Source organism: Sminthopsis crassicaudata, chromosome 4, assembly GCF_048593235.1.
Source record: "Sminthopsis crassicaudata isolate SCR6 chromosome 4, ASM4859323v1, whole genome shotgun sequence".
NCBI classification, from domain to species: domain Eukaryota; kingdom Metazoa; phylum Chordata; class Mammalia; order Dasyuromorphia; family Dasyuridae; genus Sminthopsis; species Sminthopsis crassicaudata.
In genome coordinates this window covers 408266570-408292708 of record NC_133620.1, presented here as the reverse complement: position 1 = coordinate 408292708, position 26139 = coordinate 408266570, and the positions used below count along the sequence as shown (strand labels likewise).

The 26139-nt window shown below is 35.0% G+C and overlaps 1 protein-coding gene across 2 annotated transcripts in view; it reads left to right on the top strand.

The window, feature by feature from the left end:
* LOC141539659 (glutamate--cysteine ligase regulatory subunit) overlaps positions 1 to 25270 on the top strand; it is a 40094-nt gene extending 14824 nt beyond the window's left edge. The window contains exons 4-8 of one of the 2 annotated variants that reach the window (XM_074262730.1): positions 12965 to 13021; positions 14046 to 14248; positions 15742 to 15856; positions 20946 to 21155; positions 24633 to 25270. In XM_074262730.1, the coding sequence (XP_074118831.1) occupies positions 12965 to 13021; positions 14046 to 14248; positions 15742 to 15856; positions 20946 to 21115 (545 nt within the window). In that variant the 3' untranslated portion in view covers positions 21116 to 21155; positions 24633 to 25270. Of the gene's footprint in view, positions 1 to 12964; positions 13022 to 14045; positions 14249 to 15741; positions 15857 to 20945; positions 24153 to 24632 lie in introns of those variants that run through there. The other variant, XM_074262729.1, reaches the window with a different exon arrangement.
* The last annotated feature ends 869 nt before the right edge of the window (positions 25271 to 26139 follow it).

Here is a 26139-nt window from a genome sequence, read left to right as displayed (position 1 = left end):
AAAAGTTGGAGGAGGCAGGTTAGGAAAACCTTTGGATCTTACTGGAGATTATTAAGTAGGGGAGTACCATCAGACCTTTTCTTAGGGAGATTAGTATCTAAGTGGAGGATAGATTGCAGTAAGGAGAGACTCCAAGCAGGTAGACCCACCTTCAGGCTTTGCAGTATTCCAGTTTTGAGGTGGGAAAGTGTTATGGGCCAGAACTCTGGAGAAATATATTTAGGCAAGGATTCTTACAACAAGGTGTTAACTCAGTGGAATTGATGAGACAATGGTTATCTAGTTTAACATGGTGATTAATAGTTTTTTAGTTTACAAAACTTTTATGCATACGTAATTTTCCAGCATTGACAATTGCAAAACCTTTTGTTTCAACTTTTCCCCTCCTTCCCCCCACCCCTTCCCCCAGATGGCAGGTTAACCGATACATGTTAAATATCTTAAAGTATAAGTTAAATACAATATATGTATACAAGTCCATACAGTTGTTTTGCTGTACAAAAAGAATCAGACTTTGAAATAGTGTACAATTAGCCTGTGAAGGGAATCAAAAATGCAAGTGGACACAAATAGAGGTAGTAGAAATGCTATGTAGTGGTTCATAATCATCTCCCAGAGTTCTTTCGCTGGGTGTAGCTGGTTCAGTTCATTACTGCTCTTTTGGAACTGATTTGGTTCATCTCATTGTTGAAAATGGCCACTTCTATCAGAATTGATCATCATATAGTGTTTTTGTTGAAGTATATAATGATCTCCTGGTCCTGCTCATTTCACTCAGCATCAGTTCATGTAAGTCTCTCCAGGCCTTTCTGAAATCATCCTGTTGGTCATTTCTTACAGGACAATAATATTCCATAATATCCATATACCACAATTTATTCAGCCATTCTCCAGTTGATGGGCATCCACTCAGTTTCCAGTTTCTGGCCACCACAAAGAGGGCTGCCACAAACATTTTGGTACATACAGGTCCCTTTCCCCTCTTTAGTATTTCTTTGGGATATAAGGCCAATAGCAGCACTGCTGGATCAAAGGGTATGCACAGTTTGATAACTCTTTGAGCATAGTTCTAAATCACTCTCCAGAATGGCTGGATGTATTCACAATTCCACCAACAATGTATCAGTGTCCCAGTTTTCCCACATCCCCTCCAACATTGTGCATTATCTTTTCCTGTCATCCTAGCCAATTTGACAAGTGTGTAGTGGTAACTCAGAGTTGTCTTAATGTGCATTTCTCTGATTAATAACTTGGAGCTTGGAGCATCTTTTCATATGGCTAGAAATAGTTTCAATTTCTTCATCTGAGAATTGTCTGTTCATATCCTTTGACCATTTATGATTGATTTAATCTTACAACAAATAATGGTTCCCTAATAATTGGCTTATACTCTTGGATTTAATTGTAATGGAGTATTTAAGAGGTCAGAGTTAGACCTAGGGGAAGACTGGAGGACAGATTTGAAGACAGAGACCCTTGTGGTGGCTGTCCTGTCCTCCTTCACTTCTCCAGTAAGAAGACCAAGGCCCATTTGAAGATACCCCAGAAAGCTAGTCCAACCCCAGGGGAAGGAGACAGACTGTGAAGGAGGACAGGCCAGCCACCACAAGGGTCTCTGTCTTCAAATCTGTCCTCCAGTCTATGTCTGATTCCAAGAGCTTGAGCTCCAGCCTCTAGTCCTCTGTCTATCTCCGAGTCTGTTTCCCCTCCCAGATCTCTTAGCTCTTATATACTATATTGTAAAAACATCATCATAGGTGTCAATCTTGTAGAATAGGTGGCAATTTATAGAACTATACTAAGTACTAAGTACATGAGAGAATCATTATCTTAATTCCATTGAGTTAACACCTTGTTGTAAGATTACTTGTTTCAAGAACACTTGGTCCTCTACAGTGAGGGTCTTTACTGGAGGGGTGACAAGTTCAGAAGAGAGATCTTGCAAAGGTGAATTCGACAGGACTTGGTAACAGATTGGATATGGGGAAGAGAGCTGAGAGTGAGGAATCCAAGACAACTTCAGGTTTCAGACCTTAGAGACTGGGAGAATGGGGGTGTTCTCTACAATAAGTGGGACGGGAAGAGTCAGGGAGAGTTTAGGGGAAAGGTAATGAGTTCCACTGGACATGTTAAGTTTAAGATGTTTACTGGACATCCAGTTCCAGATGTCTGAAAGACAAGCAAGGAGCATTCCAACTCCTATGTCTTGATCAGTGAACTGAGGAGAATGAATAGAGGTGCAGGCAGGACTGGACGGGTGATCAAAAAGACTGTTTCCATAACAAGATTTAAGGATAAAGGGAAATTTGTTGCCTGTGGAATAGGCATTCCAGAGGGAATAGTGGAAGGGCTGGGACATTTTTGGTTGAGATTTTGTGGTGAAATTTGAATGGATGTGAATAAGAAATTGGGAAGCTAGGGTTGGGGAATGGAGGTTTGGATGAGGAGTTCTGAATGACCTGGACTTAAAGGATGGGACCAGGTGTTAAGAATATTTATTATTAAGTGGAAAGCATCACCCTCTTCCCAAAGAGACTTGGAGATCTATGTGGAAGCAGTGTAGTAAGTCCAGAATCAGATGGGGAAGCTTAGGCAGAAGAGGGTTTAGCAGCAGTTGAAAGTTGAACTTGTTTCAAAGAACAAAGAAGACTCTTTCCTTTCCATACCAGCTTTCTTCATCCCTCAAGGCCCAGGCCCAGCAGGCGACAGAACCCCTGAGGTCAAATTAGCAGAAAGTGGATATTGCCAGGGCCAGGACCTGGCCCAGGTGGGAGTCATTTTGCATTAGGAAAGATGGAAGACCCTGAGTCAGGCAGGAGCTGGAAAGTCTGGCTCTTCTAAATACAGTATATTCTCTTGTAATAAATTTACCTTTCTAATTATGTTTTGCTTGGACTGACTATAAAATTAGCTTATATTCCCTGGAGGAAGGAGCTTAGGTACATTGTTATTGTTAAGTCATTTCAGTTATGCCCCACTCTTCTTGACTCCATTTGGCTTTTCCTAGGCAAAGATACTGGAAAGGTTGGCCATTTTCTTCTCCACTCATTTTACAGGTGAAAAATTAAGGCAAACCAGGGATAAGTGACTTGCCCAGGGGATCACACAACAAAAAAAGTATCTGAGCTCACATTTGAACTCAAAATCTTCTGGACTTTGGGCCCAGCACTCTGTCCACTGTGCCACCTAGTGGCTGACTTAGATACATATTGAGGGGTTTAGTACATATTTTAAAATTTTACCATGAATATGTTAAAGAGTGCAAAAGAGTGTTAAATTTACATATAAGCCCTTATTGCCTTGTTAACAAGAAAGGAAATACATTTCATAACATGCTATTTCTTGTATGATTATATAATTCTGTGAGGTATGTCCTGGGTATTGCAAAAGGACACCTGCCAAAAATGATTGATTTTTAAACTACTGTACTTCCCATTTGTTCTGAGTCTGAGTCCAGCTAAGCTTAGTGTTAGTAATCAGTGCACTTTTACAAACAAGATCTTTTAGATGTAGCTTTAATAGACATAAGTAATCAAAACCTGTACTTTTTTTGTGTGTCCACATTCTATCATAACCAATATACCTTCATCTCAATAGTTGCTTTTTTTTTTTTTTTAATGAATGTGCACCTCTAGATTCAGTAAATACATTCATTCTTTCCACACTGATCTGCATATGAAAATTGTTATGAGATCTTTGGATGAAAAAAGTTACCCTGTAAGTCCCTTTACCATAAAGTTCAGAGCACTTTTGTTTTCTTTTGCTTTACTAAAGTTGAATTTTATCAAATATTATATGAAATAAGTGGACCATGAATATGTAGGACTTTGAAATCTTTTTTATCTATTTTTTTTTGTTGAAATGGAATTTGATCAGTTAAAGCATACCATTAATTTATACTTCAAAAGATCCCTGATTCAATTTCCACATTTAACAGACATGTTTTTTATGTTATTTTGGGGGGGGGCGTGGAACTTTACCTGCGGCCAGCTTTCTCTATGCTAAGCCTACCTGAATTTAGCCAGGTAGGTCCTTAGATAATGGACATATAACTCACTACCCTCCTCACCTGAAAAAACTTACAAGGAAAATCCAAATGACTTGGACCTCCACCAGTGGAAGTGCTCTTCATGGAAAGGTTGGAGACTTTTAGCTCTGCAGTTTCATTAGTCTGGGAGCTCCGTTTTGAACAGGGACTAGGTTTTACCTGTTTTAGCTCATGTTATAACACAGTTCCTAGCATAATCAGTACTCTCCAGAAAAATCATGTATGTATCTCATGAATTTTTATTATAAGTTCATGGATTTAGAATTGGAAGAGGAACCTTATACATCATTTAATCCATTCTCTTTATTTGCAAATGAGAAAATAGAGGCACAAGGCCACAAAAGAATTGAACACCCATACACTTTTTTACTGCATCATGGTCCACAAAGAATATCTACAGATGAGCATATATATCTCTCTCCAAAAAGTATAGTGGTTGACAAACCAATAAATTATATTTGTTTTTTAAAATTGATAATAAATAAACCTCTTTTTGTAAAACATTAGGAAGTTGTGTAATAGAAACCAAGATTTTGGTCATATGCAATCTCAGTCCAGATAATGAGAGAAGAAGCCCATGGTCCATGCTGTCCTATTCCTAGCAGAAAGGATGTTTCTAATTCTGAACCTTGAATCTAATTACTCATAACAGTTGTTCAAGCCTTCTATATTCTAATCACCATGCTAGAAGTCATTGGGCAGATTACAGAAATGAACAGGACGTTGTCATCGCCCTTGGGGAATTTGAAATCCATTATTTTTCTTGCTTGTTATATCTATTTTGGGGCAGCAGTAGGAACATTACATAGGAGTCTGTGATTTTTGTTATGGCTGTTCAATAATTGCTTGAGATGCTTTCCCAATTCTCAGTGAATAACTCATACTAATTACTAGATATTATTCAAACTGATTCTTGCATTTTAGATATTTCTCTACCAAACCAGAAAGGCATGATTTAACTAAGTTTTCTTCTTCTAGTTCTAAGATTATATAATTTTGAAGTGTTTAAGACATTGCCCTTTAAAACGGTATTCTGCTTGAATGCCTTTATATATTGAATGAACTTACAAATTTTAGATATTTTAACTGGTACTGTTTAATTTTTAAAAATAAAATGGCCTCAACTTCAGCTCTAAAATGGAAAATAGGTATAGATTTGACCCTTTGGATAACATGAAGCCTGAACTTTTTTTTTTTTTTTTTGCTGAGGCACTTGCGGTTAAGTGACTTGCCCAGGGTCACACAGTTAGGAAATGTTAAGTGTCTGAGTTCAGATTTGAACTTGGGTCCTCCTGAATTCAAGGCTGCACCTAGCTGCCCCCAGCTCTGAACTTGTGATTGCTTTTTATTAATCATTTTTATTAATTAGCTTGTTCTTTTTCTGTCCAGATTAGGGACAGAAACTATTTGTGGACAAGAGACTATTGTTCAGACAGTGGTTTTCAATAATTATCTGGGGCACTAACCTTACACAGTCAGGATGTGGCTGTCAGGTCTTGAAGTCAGAGCTTGTAAGGCCTGTTCCGAGACATAATATTGGACTGTCTGATAGCTGATTTATCTCTTTATTTAAATATGGAATAATAATTATAATTATTATTTTTCAGCTACGAGATTGTATTCAGAAAACCCTGAATGAATGGAGCTCCCAAATCAGCCCTGATTTAGTTCGTGTAAGTGAAATGATGATTTTCTTTAAAGTTTAAATATATGTAAGTAATTGAATATTAGTGCTGGAATTGTTCATATCAGTAGAGAAATAAGCATAAAGTTAATTATGTCTTTTCCAGAAAAAGTCTTCATTTTTGTGAGCAAGACATAATGGACTAACATAAAAATTCCAATTGATAAATGGAGATTTGTTTTCATTGAATTACCAGGGATCAAAAGAACAACTGATCAAAAGAAACATTCTACTAGCACTAACGTCAAAATAGAACTGTCCCTAATAAAATTTTAATGATCTAATGATAGTTTTATTTAATATAAAATGTATATATATATGTATATATATACATATTTATACATATACATATGCATGCATTTATGTGTATTTATACATATAGGAGAGGAGAATGTAACTGCAATTTATTTGCCATAGAGAATTATTAAGTAAGGAAACCTTCCCTATGAATGCAGGTTGGCATCTGCTCTACAGCTGATAGTTTTAAAGCATTTTCTGGAGCAGAGTCACATCAGTCAAAGGTGGTTCTTGAATCAAAGTATTCTTGGCCCTGAGGCAGCTTCTCCTAAATACTATAACATGACACTTTTGTGTCTCAGAAATTGCGACACAGAAATTGAGATCTTTGAATAACTAATGGTCCATAAGCTAACTTTTGGTGGAAATGTTTAAAATGACAAGAGAGAGACAGTCAGAGAGAGAAAGTGATGAAGATGTCATAATTTTTATATTTAATGTGTTTTTTAATGTAAATATTTGTAGATATTGGTTTAGATGGTATTCCAATTTTAAGTTTTTCAAATCTAAAATGGCATTAAGACTTGGAATATTCTTTATATCGTCATTTTTAAACATTGTGCTAGTTTACCGACCACAGCCAGAAATTATAATAGGTATAGAGGAGGAAATGAATGGACCGTGAGCCAGAAGGATTTATCAGTAACTGCATATATTTCTACTGATTACTCCTAGTTATGCCATTAATTAAACACTATTAATCGTTTTTTAAAAATCGTTTAAAAAAATCTGTTTTCTGTTCAATCTGTAAGGTGGATCTAAATCTTAGGCCATCCTAGGAAAGACAAGACTTTGAATGGGCCCTATCTTGAAGTTCAGGTTCACTCTGGGTATCTTATTTTGGGAGGAGCACTGATGATCTGGAGTGCATCTGAGAGAGAGCAGGCAGGTTAGCAAAGAACCTCAATAACATGTAGAAGTCAGTTGAAGGAACTGGGGATGCTTGGTCTGGAAGGGAAACGACTTGGTGGCTGTCTGAGTATTTGAAAGATTGGTATTGGTGTAAGAGAAGAATCACATTGGGTTTTCTTGGTTTTAGAAGGTAGAACTAAGAGGAAAGTTAGAAATTGTAAAGGCTAATTTTGATTTGGGGGGAAAAAAACAACTTTCTATCTAAAAGGGAAGTGGGGGACCTTGCAGAGTGGTAGACTCCATTTCCCTTCCAGCCCAGCCTTTGCAAGTATGTTGTGCAATGCTCTACTTTACTAGTTAACAGGCTAAACCAGATGCCTTTAGAGATGCTTTCGAACTTTGAAATTTGATAATTCTATGATGATTTGCAAAAAGTCTCCATGCAAGAAATCTTCAGAGAAGAAATATTACAAGTGTAAATTAAGTATATTAAATCCATATTTACCAACCATTTATTACTGTCATCTCATAAAATTTAAATTTCATTGGAATTCTTTTATAATTATAGTTTAATATGAAATTTTGTGGAGTAGTATTGGAGGCACAATAGAACTTTTTATCAGTTATATGATGAAAATAATAATACTACTACTAATAAATTTGTTTAAAAGTTTCTCTTTTTTTTTTAATTTTTGAAGTACTATTTTTTTGCTTATGGTTTTTTTTTAGGCAAGTATTACTCTTTAGCAAAATTTTCCATTGTTTTCATTATATTCTGATATAATATTTGCTTATGGTTGCCTTGATTCAAAAGCAGTTAGCTTTAAGAAGGAAAGGGCAACTAGGAGGCACAGTGGATAGAGTCCCAGGCTTGGAGTCAGGAAAATCTGAGTTGAAATGTAACTTCAGACCCTTACTAGCTGTGTGACCCTGGGCAAGTCACTTAACCCTGTTTGTTCCACTTCTGTAAAATGAGCTGGAGACCATTCCAGTATCTTTGCCAAAAAAGCCCCAAAGGAGTTATAAAGAGTTGAGATGACTGAACAATAACAAATTAAGGAGAAAAACATAATTACTCACTAATAATTATCTTACGTACTCTACTCTTAAACCTTATCTCTTTATTATAGGAGCTGCCAGATGTCTTGGAATGTACTGTAGCTCATGCAGTAGAAAAGATAAATCCTGATGAAAGAGAAGAAATGAAAGTTTCTGGTAAAGTTCAGTCTTTAAAATCCAGTGTTATTTATACAATGAATGTAGTATCCAGATCTTTGTCAGGAGCAGAATGAACCTATACTGCTTCCTTAGTAGAATGTGACTCAGTCCACACCTGTGGATGATTCAAGTGAATGGAGAAGTTGTGCAATAGTAGGTAGAAATGGAATAAATCTAATTATTCAAAGCTTAAAAAATCAATTGTATATCAGTCAGGTATCACATGTGAAACTAAAGTATGGGATGCTCTATACAGTCATAGGGATGAATCTCAGTTCTATAATTTTTTTATGGTGCTTCTTCATGTCCTTGGCACTAGATAATTAGGTAAGCAGAAGTTGGAGCAGAAGAAGTAAAAGAGTAAAATAGAAACCTCATTGTTCCCTTTTTAGAGGAGATGTATCCGCTCTTCCTATCCTTGTTGGGATACTATTGGGGAATAAGAATTCCATTCAGGATTTGGGGATGGGGTTTTTATGCACTGACAGATGCACCTTACATAGATTTGGAATTGGCGATCTTGTAGGTATTAAGTATAACCTCCTCATTTGAGAAAACTGAGGTACAGAGAAGTGAAGTGACTTAACAGATATATTTAAATACATCTGGTAATATATGCTTTATAAATACTTTTTAATTGATTTGTTAGGAATCTACTCTTCTGGCTTTATCTCTTACCCATCTATCTACAGTTTGGACAGGTAAACTGTCCTTTAATTCATGAATTAAAATTATTCAAATGTGAGAGAAACTGAGGCAAAATAGAGATTAGAGAGTTTTTAATATTTTATTTAAGAGGGAGAGATTGTGCTGGGGGCATGTTGCCCCCAGGGCTAATGTCCAAAGCATCCAGCAGCAAATGTGAGTTCTCTATATATGGCTCTAAGCTCCAGTAGATAGACAGAGTCAGGAGGTGGGTAGTGGAGTCCAAACTCTAATGAACAGGAATCTCTAAGAAGAGACGGTCAATCCAGTTCTGACAAGTTGGGGATAGGACCATAAATTCAGACAAATTGGGTGGACTTAGGAGGTGTCCAACTAGAGCCAGGAAGTCTGGGACTTAGAGAAACCAATTAGGTACCTGAGATAGGACATCTGGAGTTTTATCTTTTGGAATGCCAGATCTCATAGCCCTAATTATCTCAGTTCTAATGAGCAGAAAAGGGTGGTTGCAACCAAGGGATTGAGGCAGAACAATTCAAGGAAATTGAGGCAGGACAATTCAAGGAAACTGAGGCAGGACAGTTAGAGGAGACTGTGGCACAACACAATAATCATTTATTGAATGCCTACTCTGTACCCTCGGGCCCAGAAACTGGAAATGCAAAGCCCCAAAATGAACCAATCTCTGGTATCAAAGGACTATTGTATTGGAGGAGACTTGTAGCTGTCTGTATATACAGAATAAATGCAGGGTGATCTGGGGGCCAGAGAAGGGTACTGGGGACTTGAAGTTTGTCTTAGATGATTCTCTGAGGGGCTGGGGTTGAAGGAGCATGGAAGATGATCTGGACAAAGGCACAGAGGAGATAGAGGATGGTATCTGAGAAACAGGGAGCAGGTCCTTTGAATGGACCCCAGGGGATGAATAGGAGACTAATAGTTTAGGATGAAGCTGCAAAGATAGCTTTGAGCCACTCTGTGAAAGTTTTTAAAAGCCAAGTAGAAGAGCTGTTAGTTCATCCTGGTGGCCACAGGAGTGATTGTGTAGGAGAGTAGCTTGATATCAGACCTGGCCTTAAGGAAAGTCACAGAGGCAGTCAGGTAGAGGACAACTTGGGGGGGGGGGGAGACTTTTACAGCAATGCTTCCTTGCTCTCTAGACCCATTGATGAAGGGAACACATAGTTAAGGAAGCTTCTCTTGATTGCAGCTGCCTTTTTTTTTTTTTTACCAAACAGAACTTTTGTCCCTCTGCCCTGACAGTGACAGAATGGCATAGTGGAGAGAACGTCCTCAAAGCCAGGAAAATCTCGGTTCGAATCCACCCCTGACCCCTCCTAGCTCTGCAGTCCTGAGCCAAAACTCTTAGCTTCTCAGTTCTTAAAGGAGAACAGGTGCAAGCTACATTGGTAGAGGGAGTTTCCTTCATTGGGAGGAAATCCCAAAGTCAGAGTTAAAGGGAAATTGAACTGCCAGGTTGTGAAGAGTTTTCAGATGCAAGCAGAGGTCTCTGGGATTTTACTCACCAGGCAATAGAGAGCCACTGAAGCTTTCTGAGCTGTGGAATGCCAAAGGAGACCTATGGGTTAGGAATGTTCCTCTGGCAATTACATGAAGGATGAATAGACTTCTACTTAATATAGGTTCTTCTCTTTTCATTTTTCTGCTTTTCGCTGTTAACATGGAAGCATCTGCTGCAAAAGTCCCTTCTTGCTTCCAAAAAGCCACAGTGGCAAGGCAAGGAAAGCAGTAAGGCTGCTGGTGCTGTGGAAAGGAGAGCTTTGGTTGAAAATTCCTCCCCTTAGAGACATTCTCATTACATCATTGTTGTAGCTATATTATATAGGATTGTAATACAGTGAGCATCCTTTTTGTACATGCTCTATTGCTTCAATTGAACACTTATTAAGTACCTACTGTGTGCAGTGTGCTACAAAGATGGGAAGTGACAGTTCCTTAGGGAGCTTATAGTCTAGCTGGATGGTTGAGTCTGCAACATAATCCAACATGATGCAATTGAGGAAGTGAGCATAGCTTCCCAGCTTTGGGAGATGAGAGGCAGAAGCTCAAGGAAAATTTTGTAGCCCCTAAACTGGGCCTCTGAAGAGAGGATTAGTGACAGATAGGATATGCCGATGTCTGAGAGAACGGGAAATGAGATTAAACATTGGGTTTCACTGAAACAGATAAAATGTTTGTAGGAAAGTCAGGTGACCGGGCTGGACAAGTAAGTTGGAGTCAGCATTGATTATCCTTATGAATGCTCAGCCAAGAAGTGAAGCTCCCAGTTTAATAAAATGTAAGAATTCCAGGATCCAGTCTGAGCAGGCCTAGGTTAGTAAATTCTCTCTAATTATTAGCCCTTGTGCTTGACTCTTAGATGCTCATCATATTCATTTCCTCTTAACTCTTTCAGATAACAATCCTGAAAAGGGAAAAGATTCTGATAGGGTCATGAGAAGAAGGCTGAGCATGTAGTAATATGTTCTTGGAAAGTTGTATGAGTTGAATTATAATAAACTGAATACTTCAAATATGGAAGAGTTAGTCATTATTTAAAATAATCTTGTAGTGAATCCTCATTCATTTAATTTTTTAATCAAATGTCAGATGTCTAATTTGTATATAATGTTGTTAGGCACATTAAGAGTATACATAATCTCTGCCATCAAAGAGTTTACAATCTAATTAGGGAAATGAGACAAATATATGAAAAAAATTTGAGAATATTGCATTAACCATTTTTGAGAGAATTGGTGCCAGTAGATAGAACCTCCTTTTAGGATGGTAACTTGAAGGAATACTTGGGTTAAGTGTTGGGCAAAGCATTCAGCCTTTTCATATTTAGAAAGGCCTATACCTGATTAAAGATTAATAGAAAGGAAGAGATTTGAGGATGTTAAAGAACCTGGAACCTGGATGTAACAAGTTCCCAAAGGAGAATGAAATGGATAAAATCTAATAACAAGGTGGCTAGCACTTGCCTTTCTTTCCTTCTTTTTCTCTTTTCTCCATAGATCACTTATATAAATTTACATTTTTGCATATCAGATTTACTTAAAGTAGAGCATATTATTGAAGAAATGGATCTTGTAGGCTGAAAATAGTGGCCATTTTACATAAAATAAAAACCATTGCCTCCAAAGGATTTATTTTTTTCTTTATTACTACTAGTTTAATCTTAAATTCCAAATAAACCTGACTAGGCTTCTTCTTTCCTGGCTAACATATAAGCAAACTTCCCTGTTTTTAACTAAACTGAAAGTCAATTTCAAAATGCTTTTCTACATAATTGAAATAGAAAATAATACAATGAGTGCAAGATAATCAAGTTTATACAGGCTTGAGAATGTTTTGTACTTATTTGATGGGTGCCAGTCCAGCATTGGTGCTGCCCCTCCTATTTTCTTCCCTAGAGAGGTTATGGGTATTCACTCCTGAGAATGGGTCATTAAAGGTCAGAATCATAGGACAGGCAAGATAGGCAGTCTCTTTAGCTGCATACCAAAAAAAAAAAAAATATATACAAGGAACATTTTATTAAAAAAAAAATTAATGCATTTATTTTTGAGGCCAGAAAGTATTTATCTCCATGACATACTGGTATTTTGTGGTCAATAAAATTGCATGTATTTCAGTAAATAAAGCCTCTTTTGGCCAGTACAAAAGAAAACCCAGTTGTCTGACTTTCCCAAAGAGTGAACAAGTTCTTTATCCTGGGCTGGCATAAGGCACTGATGGTGACTGTAGGTCAGGAACGATTCTCATTCTTACCTAAGGGGACATTAACACTTTGGCAGACTGCCAGGTTCCCTTTCTTCTGTTCTTCTCTTAGAAGGAGAGGAAATATTTTCTTGAGATTTTGTTTGATGAGAAAGATTCATACTGATAGAAACTTGTGGATCTCCTATTCTTGTCAAATAAACTCTTTTAAGTTTCATGATCTGAACTGTTTACTTAATCTGTCTTGTTCCAATTAATATACTTTTTTGATGAGTACATTTCTGCTAATATGGCATATCATTAAGGAATTGTTATAGACATAAACTTTATAATTAGAGAGCTAAATTCAACAGATAAAAGTGAGAACAGAAGAATTCTTGAGTACTTTAAAATGTATTGTGTATATATATATATATATGTATATTTAGCATTGAAAAGTTAATACTTACCAACTTGTTTTGTTTTTATTTGGTGCCCAGCAAAACTGTTTATTGTAGGATCAAACTCTTCATCAATGAGAAGTGCAGTTGAAATGGGTAAGCAAGAACTGACTGCTTTTTTCCTTAATATTGGAATTTATATTAATATAGTCTTATAAATTGTCACTAGTTGGTATCAGAGAAAGTAGACTAATCTTATGAGAAATCATTTTCTGTTTTAAAGACTCCTTTAAATTTCAGACACAAGATGTATGAGTCATTCTAATATATAAGGTTGATAATAGGTGATTATTTTGGTACATTAAAAGTAGTCTTTGCCTTAAACTAAGTACATTGTTGAATGTGTTAGAACCCAGGTTATCATTTTTAGTAGTGTTTTATTAATTTTATTGTTATCTGAGAAATAGCACAAAATTATAGTTTACCCTGTCTAATGTTTTCCACAACGTCTCCTTGCAGCTCTGTAGTCACTTTAGTATTAGGTATATAATGTTATGTATTTTTTTTCCTGTAACTAATGGAAAAGTATTGTTGTTGACAACTGAAATAAATCATTTTTAACTTTCCATCTTTAAAATGAGCAGTCATGTTTAAAAACATGCTGATACTGATAAATGCTTATGCTTTATGAAAGTCAATTACTTGTTTCTATAAATGTACAAGAATGCAAATTCATTTACCAGAGTCTTAATTTTAGATAAGGAAGGATCTAAAAATATTAACCAGGAAACTTTAGAGGCATATACTTGAGGTAGCATGGCGTAGGTAGATTTTTTTTCCTTTCTACCTTTACAGCAAGAGCAGTGAAGAAATGGAGACTTCCCAGCAGGAGTCTCAGGCGCAGAAGAAAGGGGCCACACTGTTCACAGTTAGAGGTCTCACATAAGACTTTGTGCTCTGGAAGTACAGGGAGGAAGGAATAGTCACTTCTCTGCTAGACAAAACAAGACAGGAGATAAATTAAAAGAAGGGGTGTGGGGAGAGACAGACAATTGGATCAGAAGCTGGCCTGGAGTGTGGACAGGATCCTGGGAGCTGCTTCAAGAGTATTGGAAATGCATCTTTCAAATGTGTGGTCCAGAACTGTCTGAATATTCTGCTCTGTCTGCTCTCCTGTCAGCATGCTCTGCTCTGGGAATTGCTCAGCTGGATTCTGTGATCATTGCTTCACCCCCTGTTGAAGATGGAGTTAATCTTGCTTTGGAGCATCTGCAGCCTTATTGGGAAGAACTAGAGAACTTGGTTCAAAACAAAAAGGTCGTGGCCATAGGGACCTCTGACCTGGACAAAGCCCAGTTGGAGCAGCTGTACCAATGGGCACAGGTAAAAAATTAATACTGTTAGAAAACAGGATTTTAAGGTCTTTGCTTTTACCCATAGTATAGAACTCAGTATCTATAGATTTTTCTGAGTGTAAGAGTTTTAAGATATAAAAGGGAAATTTAATAAAGTAACTTTGCATTTCTGATTAATATTAGGGATTATTATTTTGTTATTAACCTCAGTTGAATAAATTAAAATATTTTTAAATGTACATTGAAACATTCATAGAAAGATGAGAAGATACTGGTTCTTTGCTACTTATCTGGTCAAAACATTGTATCCTTTATGTATGGGTTACATCAGACTGGTCTGCCAGAATGGGGGAATATCCTTAATAAAATTTTGTTGATAGCATTATTTATTAAAATTCTTACTTAATAGAATTATCCTTTTACTGCAAATGTGAGTTGGAGAGAGAGGTTTTGTTTTTATCTCTCACATCTATTTTTACTCCCTTATTTACCTCTATCCTTTCCCCTTTCAAGCATTTTAATCTTATTGTGACTCAGGGAGCCCCAAGCACTGGAAGTGTCCATCACCAAAATAGTGCATGTTGTGCAATGGAAAGATTGAATTGAGAGGCAGAGGACCTCAGTTCAAATGGTGGCTTTGTTGCTTCATGCCTGGGTGACCTTGGAAAGCCACTTCATTTGCCAGGTATCAGTTCCCCCAGGGTGAAATAGACTGGATTGGATGATTTTTCAGTGCCTTCCAGCTCTCACCTTATATGATTCTATGGATTTGATCCTCTTCCTTCCCTAAAATGTTCCCCCTTGCTTTGCTCTTAGTCTTTAAGACTAGAATATTGTATATTTTAAAGCAAATGCAGCATTCTGTTAAGTGAGTCTTATAGTAGGCATTTTTAGCATTGGATATTTAACATTTTTCTTATCTTAGCCATTTACCCTAACTTAGTTATCATTGACATAGGCTAGTGAATATATTCATAATTTCATCATTTGAAAACTTAGTGTTGAAATAATTTCTTTAGTAGCTCCCAAAGTGGAAGAATGACCTTGTAACTATAGCAGTAGAAAAATACAGTAGTGTCATTCCTTTTATTTTTCTGCAGCATCACTTATAAATTTTTGTGAAATTTTAAAGTAATTTTGGAAAAACCTGATCATTGTTCTTCCTTCCTTCTTTTGCTACTGTGACATTCTTCTACAATGAATCATAGATAGTGGTGGTGACCTCTGAATTTCATGATAAAATTCTGTAACAAAACTGTTCTTTGCTTATAAAACAACTTTAAAATTCCCTTAAAAACTGAATGTGCCTGTCAATTGAGTTTTGATTTCCTTGTAATGTATATATTTTTCTTATGAGTAGCAGTGACACATGCATGTGTCCTTGAACTAGGTTCTGAATAAAGCTTGATTGGAACTGTGCTTAGAAAAGTGTTTTGTTTAAAAGCAGGAACTTATACATTTCTAAGAATTCAAGATTGGTCTTGAAAATCTTAGTTAAGTGAAAATTCTTTTCACTTGTAGGTAAAGCCAAATAGTAACCAAGTTAATCTTGCCTCCTGCTGTGTGATGCCACCTGATTTAACAGCATTTGCTAAGGAGTTTGACATCCAACTATTAACGCATAATGATCCTAAAGGTGAGCCTGGTATTTCTATTTATAAAGATAGGCAAAAATATCTCTTAGCTATACAAAAAAGCCTGTTAGGTTTTAACCATGTGCTGTGATAGATAAGAAACTCTGGGATCTGAAATGGTTATCTGAGTGAATTCAAAATTCAAGTACCTTTGAATCTTGTTCTCAGAAAGTCTCACATTTCTTTCTGGATAAGCAGAAAGAAAAGAAGTAGAGCAGAGTCTAAAAGTCTGATCTGTTGATATATGCAAAAATTGGAAAAGTATTATGTTTGTTTAACTTAATGCAACAATTATTTTCAGAGAACCAAGGTGCTGCCTTATTAAAGAAAGTGTCAGGATATCTGAGTAATCTGGGGAAAGTACTTGCAATTTAATCACTAAGCAATTGAAAACTTAATACTTATGACCTATCATTTTGAGTAATGTGTAACTGCACACTCTTCTCTGCTTGGAATTATTAGATTTTTATAGTTATTGATCTGAAATATCATTTCAATCAAGGTATTCTGATAATGAAAGAAAATAATCCACCTTTTTTAAAATGTTGGCAACATGAAGCAAATTAATTTGATTAGCAGTTAGAATAAGAACATATAGCATAGCTTTCAAATGTTTGTTACAAGAAGCTAAAACCTGGAATATTCTCATAGTTGTATATCAATATTATTCTTTTATGTGTTCCTTTGAGAGACAGTGTTTGTATCCTCAAGTGTAGAACACCCTAAGTGGCACATATTATGCAATTAGTAAATTTTTTTTTTCCTTCCATTTCATTCATTCAACAAGAAAACTTTGTGGAAATGTTTAAAACCCCAAGGATCTTCATGACAATTATAAGTAATAAAAGAGCATGGTTTAGGCATAAGGAGTCTCTATAGCATGTTACCACAGAAAAACTATATTGAAAAATGATATAACCTTTTATATAAGAAAAGAGAAGATGGGTCTATCATGTAAGAGAAATGAGGATTTATGGAGCAATGAGGGCAAAAAATATAGAGAAGAAGAGGGACTGCCAATTGCAATTATGGAACATATGCCCACTTTGGTGAAATCACTGATGAGACCAATTATTAGTCAAATTAAGAAAAATCCCCTTTGCACTCAAAGGGACTATTGTAAGGAAGTGGGAAAAGGGAATAAATGTTTTATTAATGTTTACAAGTTAACTTAAATGGAAAATGATATCTGCATTCAAGAAAAGAGCTATGATGACTGAATACAGATCAAAGCATTTTATTTTCACCTTTATTATTTATTTGCCTTCTTTCTTATAGTTTTTCTCTTTTGTTCAGATTTTTCTTTCACAATATAACTAATATGAAAATGTTGTAAATGATTATACATTTAACAAAAAAAGTTAGCCCAAGCTTCCTGTATAAGAGAGTGATGATTGGATTTAATTTCATCAATTTTAAATATACTTATGGATAATATTCTGAGATTAAATGATATTTATTATTATCACTCAATAAGCACTTATTAAGTGCTTGTTATATGCCAGACACTGCTAGAATAGGGAATACATAGAAAAACATCAAAGTGTCCCCTTTTAGGAAGAAAGCTCTATCTGAAGATACATACATATATATATTATATGAGTAGAATCAGTATACATAAACACAAAACAGATATAGATCTATTTATTTCTATTGAATACAGTGGATACAATACTAGGCCTGGAGTCAGGAAAACCTAAGTTCACATCTATCTCATGCCTATATTTGGCATGTCATTTAATCCTATTTGTCTCATTTTCTTCATCTATAAAATGAGCCAGAAAAGAAAAGAACAGCTAGTGTAGAAATATTAATGCTTATTTCTCTAAATTGGAAACTTAATTCTAAAGGAAGCAAAGGTAGTTTATTAGAGAGTTATTTTTATAGAGGTTTTATCAGACTTAATAAGTTGACCTTTCAATATAATACAAATAATAACAAACACTGCTTTTGCTGGTACTTTGCTTCTCTGTGACATTTTTCTCTGACATTTAGATTAAATTACCACTCCATTATTATGGTAAAATAAATACTTAGAAGAATTTCTATCACTCTTTTGAGTAGGCATTTGTGTGTGTATGTATGTATGTAGAGGTATTTAATATGTACACAAGTATGTGAACAAATATGTGGAAAAAATGTTGATTGTTTTATGCGATACCTTATTTTTTTTAAAAATCATAACAAAGAAAATTTTATTTTTTTATAATAGTTTTTTATTTTTCAAAATACATGCAAAAACAGTCTTCAACATTCACCTTTGCAAATCCTTGTGTTCCAAACTTTTCTCCCTTCTTCTATCCCTCCCCTCATCCCTAGACAGTAAGCAATCCTATTTAGTTAAATATTTCTGTGTTTTTCATGTTGCACAAGAAAAGTCAAATCAAAAGGGGCTGGGGGACACAAGAAAAAGAAAAAAGAACAAGCAAACAGCAACAAAAAAGGTGAAAATACTAAGCTTTGGTCCATATTCAGTCTCCATAGGTTTTTCCCTAGATGAGGATGGCACTTTCCATCACAAATCTATTAGAATTGTCTTGAATCATCTCATTGTTGAAAAAAGCCAAGTCCATTGCAGTTGATCATCATATAATCTTGTTGCTGTGTACAATATTCTCTTGGGTACCTTTGTTTTGGGCCAGAACTTGAAACAAGGTGCTAAGTCAGTGGAATTGATAGAGACAATAGTTATCTAATTTAGCATGGTGCTTAACAGTTCTCTAGTTCAGTACATGTATTTAGTACTTACTATAGTTCTACAAGATTCACACCTTTAAGAGAGAATATATAAGCTAGGAGCCTTAGCCAGGATTCAGTTGGGGAGATTCAGAAGCCAGAGACGGCAGGCAGGAGCTCAAGCTCTCGAACCAAAGCCAGACTGAAAAGCTCTCCAGAAAGCTGCCCAACCCCAGGAAGGAGATAATAAAGGATCTGGACTAGAAGAAAACTAAGGAGACAATATAGGATTTGGACATTAATCCCTGGCTGCATTTGTGGTGATTACTCTACTGAAATGAAGGCTGCTCCCAGAGAATATTACATTTTAGAGAAAAATATTACATATCTTATTTATCTTTTCATCTCCCTCAGTATGCTAGAATAATGCTTTGCACATAAATGTTTAATTTGTGTCTGAATGAATAAATGTGTTGTCTGTCATTACCATTCACGAACTTAGCTTAATAGCTTTGATACTAAACCTTTAGTTAGAGAACTTTGTCTAGGTCAGTTCTGGGTGCACTGCTTTAAAAAAATCCATAATAAACTTTGACCCATTGTGGAGAAATTCTTCTCTTAACATGAATGCCAAAGTCAGTTATTTTAGTCATTCCTGAGGAGTTAATGAAGCACTTAGGTTAATGAATAGTATAAACTCTTTGATTGAAATAATTTTGCTTAGTTCCCATATTTATAACATCACAGCTTCTGGGGAAAGAGACCCTAGATAATTATTTCATAAACTTACTAAACAATATGGTCTTTAGAGTCTTGAGATTCAGTTCAATGAGGGTATACTATATTGTTGTGAGCCATATGGAAAGTAAATTAAAAGGCCCAAAAGACCATTTTGGTCTGGAACCTTTATTCTTGTAGAATAATCTTAATTACCCACAGTGAATTTTTTACTGCTTTTGTCATTAATTGGTCATGTTTTCAGGAAAATACAAGCTCATGATTATAAGTAAAGCCCAACTTTAGAAAGGCCTCTCTGCTTTAAAAGAAAATACAAAAAAACAAAATGTAAACTTGAGTCAAGTATGTGATTTTTAAATTAATCATGCGACTGCTAATTATTTGTAATAACAATCGCATTTGATATTTATAAAGCACTTAAGAAATTACAAAATCTAGAGAGTCAGCATAAACTAGTGGAAAGCTTGTTGGCCTTGAAATCAGAGGATCTGAATTCAAATCCAGTTCTGTATGACCTTGAGTAAGTCCTCTTTGGTTCTCATTTTCCTCATCTGTAAAATAAGAAGTTGAACTAGATCTCTAAGATCACTTTCAGAAATCTGTGGATGATGTTCTTCACCACATCCCTGGGAGATGGATGGAATTAAACCCATTTCATAGATGGGAAAACAAGAGTGAGAGTGGGTGAATTTGCCAGAGGTTCCTTAGGCCAGAAAGAATGATTGCATCTAGCCCCAGTCTCAGGTTGGGCCACCATACCTCCTGCCACATTTATTTAGAAAACCCAAGTCTGACTGTGAAGAAATAACTAATTTGAGGGTCCTGGGCAAATGTGGACAGATAGTGTCTATTTTCATTTTATTTCACATTCTGTTGTAGTGATCTGTTTTTATAAGATTATAGCCCTATCTGGTGGGGGAGTAGGATCCTTTCACCCTGATTCTTTCCTGTATTTCAAAATGATCCAAACCCTCTCAGAATTAGTAATTTTCTTCTATGGATGATTTGCTACAATGTTTTTTCTTTTCTCTGGTAGATAAGGTTTTTCCCAATGGCCTTTGATTGCAAGTTTCCAGTCTCTTTAGTTAGGATAACTCCTTTTTTTACAAAGATTTGTCAGTGATTGAGTAGAAAAGTCATAGGAATCACTATGATATAGTGACATTAGTGATACACTGAGAAGAAGCCAGGTTTGCATCTTGGCTCCTCCACTCTGATGGCATGATGTTGGATTTCCCTTAGCTTTTTTACCTCAGGATTATCATGTTGATTAAATATGGTGATGAGTATGAAAATATAGAAAGCCCTATATAAATGTAAAATGTCTGAACCTTTTACATTCTTAATATAGCTAAGAGTTAACAGTGATTGGCACAGATTTGAGGTGCTTACTGTGCACTTAATTGATTAATAACATGTTCCTTTCTGAACTAGGTACTTCACATTTAAATTGGTATCTCTGATAGTCAGTTGTATCTTGATCTTTCAGCCCAGAGCAATAATGTGTATTTCATAAGAATTTCTGTATGAGAAGTTTCTGATAAATATCATAGACATTATGATGACATAACTTTACTCACTTTTATTTTAGATTTTAAGTCTTTGCTGCTTGTGTATGTTTTTGATGGAAGGGCTTAAACATCATTATTGATCTCATGTGATGATTTCTCTCCCTAGAACTGCTTTCTGAAGCAAGTTTCCAAGAAGCTCTTCAGGAGAGCCTCCCAGACATCCGAGCAAATGAGTGGGTTCCCCTGTGGGTACTTCGGTATTCAGTCATTGTTAAAAGCAGAGGAATTATCAAATCAAAAGGCTACATCATCCAGGCCAAAAGAAGAGATTCTTAATCTTTCATTGGACAGCCTACTGACTTTACACAGCAAAAAAGTAATTTTTTTCAAGTCAAAAATTCCTAAGATATAAAAACCAAAAGTTATAAACTTCAAATTGTGTCAGTGAGGCAAAGAACCTAGTCATGGTGTGACACAGTATGTTTTCAAGTACTGTATGCTCCTGTCTCTAGACCAATTCACTCATATATGAAACATTGTATTGTTTTCATTAAACTATTGTTTTCTAATAGAAATTGTCTATAAAAAATACAATATAGTCTTTATTTTTATGACTAATATAAATCAAGAAAATTGTTGCTAGATATATTTTGGCCATAGGCATCAGGGTAAAATAGATAAATAGATTTTTTTATTAACCAAGAAAATTTCATTAATTTTTAAGGCCACAAAGGAGGTTTAAGTGTAGTTCAAAAACGTAAAACACTGGAGAAGTTTTTTCTTATTACTAATTGAAATTACATCTCAAAATAAATAGAGTAGCTGGACTCTGCTATACTATAGATTTCTTTTTTTTCCTTTTTGAATATTTGGGTGAAAATTTAACATTTTCTCCTTGGCACTATGACTCTTATAAATAAGCTATAGTGATATAGCCTTGTTCTTGTGCCATATTTCTTCTCATTTGGGTTTCCTATAAAAATAGACCAATGTAACTGAAAAGAAACTGGTAGCATTTTTTTTTTGACATAAATGACTGAGTTTTTTTGGAAAACAACAATCAGTTCCTGATAATCTTTACACCTCTTGAGCCATCCTGAAAAGTAGACTGCTCTCAGTCAGCTGAGTACATTATGTGCCAATGCTATTAATGATCACCACTGTTAGTGTAAAGAACTTACTAGAAGAGGTGACAAAACCACAAATGGGATTTTTAAAATACCCTTAAATTCAGAGCCAAAGTTGCACTTAGCAATTCTTTAAGGTACAATCCAACTGTTCAAAAACAAGAAATAAAATAATAGTATTTTAATAGTGGAAGGGACCCTTAAAATCATCTAATTATATCTTATTCATTTGCCACTCATTGATTCTTAAGCTGAACTATTTGTCATAGGCAGTAGGCCTGAATATGATTTGAATATGATTTTAAAATTTGTGTTAGTGAAATATTTTTTGGATTGCATTCAATGTATCTTACTCATGAAGCCAGAGGAAATTGCAGAACTTATTTTGTTTCAGCTTTCTTAGTTTAGCTCAGAAAGATCTAGATATAAATATACCAACATTTAAAATATTATATACATTCTTTCTATCGCAAGAAATTTTTTATACTTGTAGGTAACTTATTTGATAATAGAAATTGCCTTGTTGAAATCAGCCATCTAACTATATTCCTAGAAATGTAATTATTATCTAGACTTTGAGCTTGCTTAAAGCCTTACAGCATTTTTATATTAACTTTTAATATTGTGTGTTCTGAAAAGCTAAGCAGTAGTTTTAGAAATGTGATACATTTTTCCCATCTAATATGTCTTTTAAACAAAGTTTACAATCATTGTTTAACTTGTAAAATGAATTATTCTCAAATTATAGAAGTTAAATGTGACATTAATTTTTTTAACCATGAGTGTGTAAAAACTACAAATTGTTGGTTTTAGGTTTTTTGTTTTTAGTTGCATTGGTGATGCTTCTGCTGAACTCTAAATACATCTTGCCTTCTTGTGCTTTGAGTTTTCTAAAGACTATAGATTCATTCTCTGATGGGGAAGAATCATGGGTGTAATTTTTTAAAAATGGACTTTTGTTGCTGAATAACAAATCCACTGTAGCTTATTGAATTTTTTAAGCCTTTATAGTTGTCTTTGCTTTGTTTCCATAATCCTTTTTTCTAAAAATATTACGAGGTGATTACCTTTCAATTTTTAAAAATACATACACACACACACACACACACACACACACACATATATTTAGGATTTGTTAGAGTGACAAAGCTCCAACACTAAGAATTATAACACTAAAAAAAACTTGAGTTTTTATAAAAGTTATCAATATCACATGTGAAGATTATTTCTATGGAACATATGTTCAATGACAGAAATAATTTACAGTACTACCTTTTTCTAGTAAACTTTATTAAAGAGGCTGGAAAGGTGGAAATTTGATTTTTCAAAATATATTAAAGACTTATTATAACATGACTAGTATAGTATTGTGGTATCATGTGTAAAATGGATCTGTCTTGAACCTCATCCAAGAATTTTTAGTTCCCAGAAAGACCAAAGTCTCATAACATTAATTCTGAAAACTACATTACAGTAAGCCTCCAATGTAATAGCTATTTAGAAATTACTCTTTGAAAGAAATTAAGTTAAATCGTAATTGGAAGTTCCTACTTCAAACTTTAAAAATAAGTCACTTGAATGACTTAAGTGTAAAATATAACACGGTATTTTTCTCTATTCGCATGATTGTCTTTTTTTTCCTATTTCCTTATTAATGGCTGACATAAAAGGACTTTGTTTTCCTAGAAGTATTGATCATACAAAGACGATTCAATTATGTATATTGATAACAAATTTTTTATTTTAACATTCCCACCTATTAAGTGTATTCTATATTTGGGGGATGTAAAGAGTGGACAGACTAATGACATCATCAAGTAACTTCTTTTCCATTCAAGATGTACATTTAAAAGTCATTTTAAACTATTTAATTGTGCTTTAAAATTCTAGTTTTAATAGACTGATAAGTATTCTTGTTAACATCTAGATATTAATTTTCAACTATATATTTTTTTCAGAATTAACTGTATAATGTATCAGAGCTTTCTTTTTTTCTAATGGCAGATTTGTTAAGTTGGTGAAGGCTTGCTAGTGGTATTTTTTTTTAACATGTAATATGGCTTTCATGATATTTTTATAGTTCTTCAGAGTTACAGATCTATTTAAAAGGGAGAAAATGCTTTAATTTAGATAGTTTTGCATTTTCTTTAGTGTGCTATAAAATTAAGGTAAAATAAAACATTACAATATTTATAATAGTTTTAAATTTTACCTCATGAATTTAATTAATAAAAGTGTGAATTGAATGTGTTTGAATTGTCTTGCATTTCAGTTGGGGTAACTAAATGGGCTCTAAAACATAACATTAATATTCTTTCTACTGCCCTGGAATTGGATGTCCTGTCAGCACCTGAATCTCAACATACCCAAAACAGATCTCATCTTTTCCCCAGACCCATTTCAACCACCAAATTTCTCTTTTTCAATTGAGGACACTATTATCCTTCCAGTCACTTCAATTCTAAGCACTAATCACACTCCACACCTCACTCCTCAGAACCCCACAGAGCTTGTTACCTGCCAAGTTTTGTCAGTATTTCTTCTGTCTGTCTGTCTCTCCCATTCACTTCTCTCTACTGTAGTCCAGGCTCCTATTACTAGACTATTTCAGTAGTCTCTGAATTGGCCTTCCTCCTTCAAGTCTCTTTTCCACTCTAGTTCATCTCTGCAAACTGCCAAAATGATTTCCCTAAATCACATCTCTGACCATGTCATTCCTTTTTCAGGCTCCAGAATCAAGTACAAACTTCGAGAACAGCCCTTCTCATTCTGCTTCAAGTACTTTTCTAGACTTATTCCTCTCCTTTAGCTCTGTTGGCCAGCCAAAGTTGACTTTTTGCTATTCCTCAAAAAGCTTGGCATCTTTGTCTTGGAAGTCTTGGTCCTGAATGAAATCCTTCACTTCCACCTCCATCTCTACAGACCCTCTACTTTACTTCAAAAGAAGGCCAGAAGTCTTTTTTGATTGCTTCTACTTACTAATATAATCTCCCCTGAAATTCCCCTTTATTCTGTATCTACTTATGTATTTTAATTTATCTTTTCCCTCCAAACAAAAGGTAAGCCTTGAGGACAGAAACTGTTCTATTTTCATCTTAGTGTCTCCAAGTCCTAGTGCCATGCATGGCACATAATGACTGTTTAATAAATATTATGCTTGCCTACTAGTGGAGGGAGAGTCAAAAGACGTGAGCTCAAATATTGCTTCTAACATACTGGCTGATTGGGCAAGTCACTCAATGCTCAGTTTTCCAGAGAAATCTTTGACTCTGATTTTTTAAATTCAGATGCCAGTCTGCATTTTGGGGGAGGGAGGATTTAACAGTGAAATCACAGATATGAATAAAAAAATAAGAAAATAAAATACAATAATCATTTGGCATATTGTGCTTTATAAAATTTAAATGGGAAAAAAAACATTCTCAGACTTTCTTAAAATGATCTTAAAAGCATTAGTTATAAAAACTTTTAAGTCTATATTTGTTGCCTATAGCAGCAATGACATACTTAAATTAAATAGATGATAAGTCATGTCAAAGTGAAAAAAGAATGCTGAACTTAGAAGTAGAAGAACTGGGCTTGAATTCCACTTCTTATTAGATTGTGTGACCGCAGGCAAATTTCTTGGTTTTCCCATTTATAACATGAGGGAGCATAGTTGTGAGGAAAAATGAATTTCCAACCTAAAACCATATCAGTTAATTATGTTATTAATTAATTATGAAAGGGTTAGCCTACATGTAGAGATACTAGAAGACATTGCTTTGTCTCAGTCAAGATGCAATTAGACCTTTTCTTAGGGAGATTAGTATCTAAGTGGAGGATAGATTGCAGTAAGGAGAGACTCCAAGCAGGTAGACCCACCTTCAGGCTTTGCAGTATTCCAGTTTTGAGGTGGGAAAGTGTTATGGGCCAGAACTCTGGAGAAATATATTTAGGCAAGGATTCTTACAACAAGGTGTTAACTCAGTGGAATTGATGAGACAATGGTTATCTAGTTTAACATGGTGATTAATAGTTTTTTAGTTTACAAAACTTTTATGCATACGTAATTTTCCAGCATTGACAATTGCAAAACCTTTTGTTTCAACTTTTCCCCTCCTTCCCCCCACCCCTTCCCCCAGATGGCAGGTTAACCGATACATGTTAAATATCTTAAAGTATAAGTTAAATACAATATATGTATACAAGTCCATACAGTTGTTTTGCTGTACAAAAAGAATCAGACTTTGA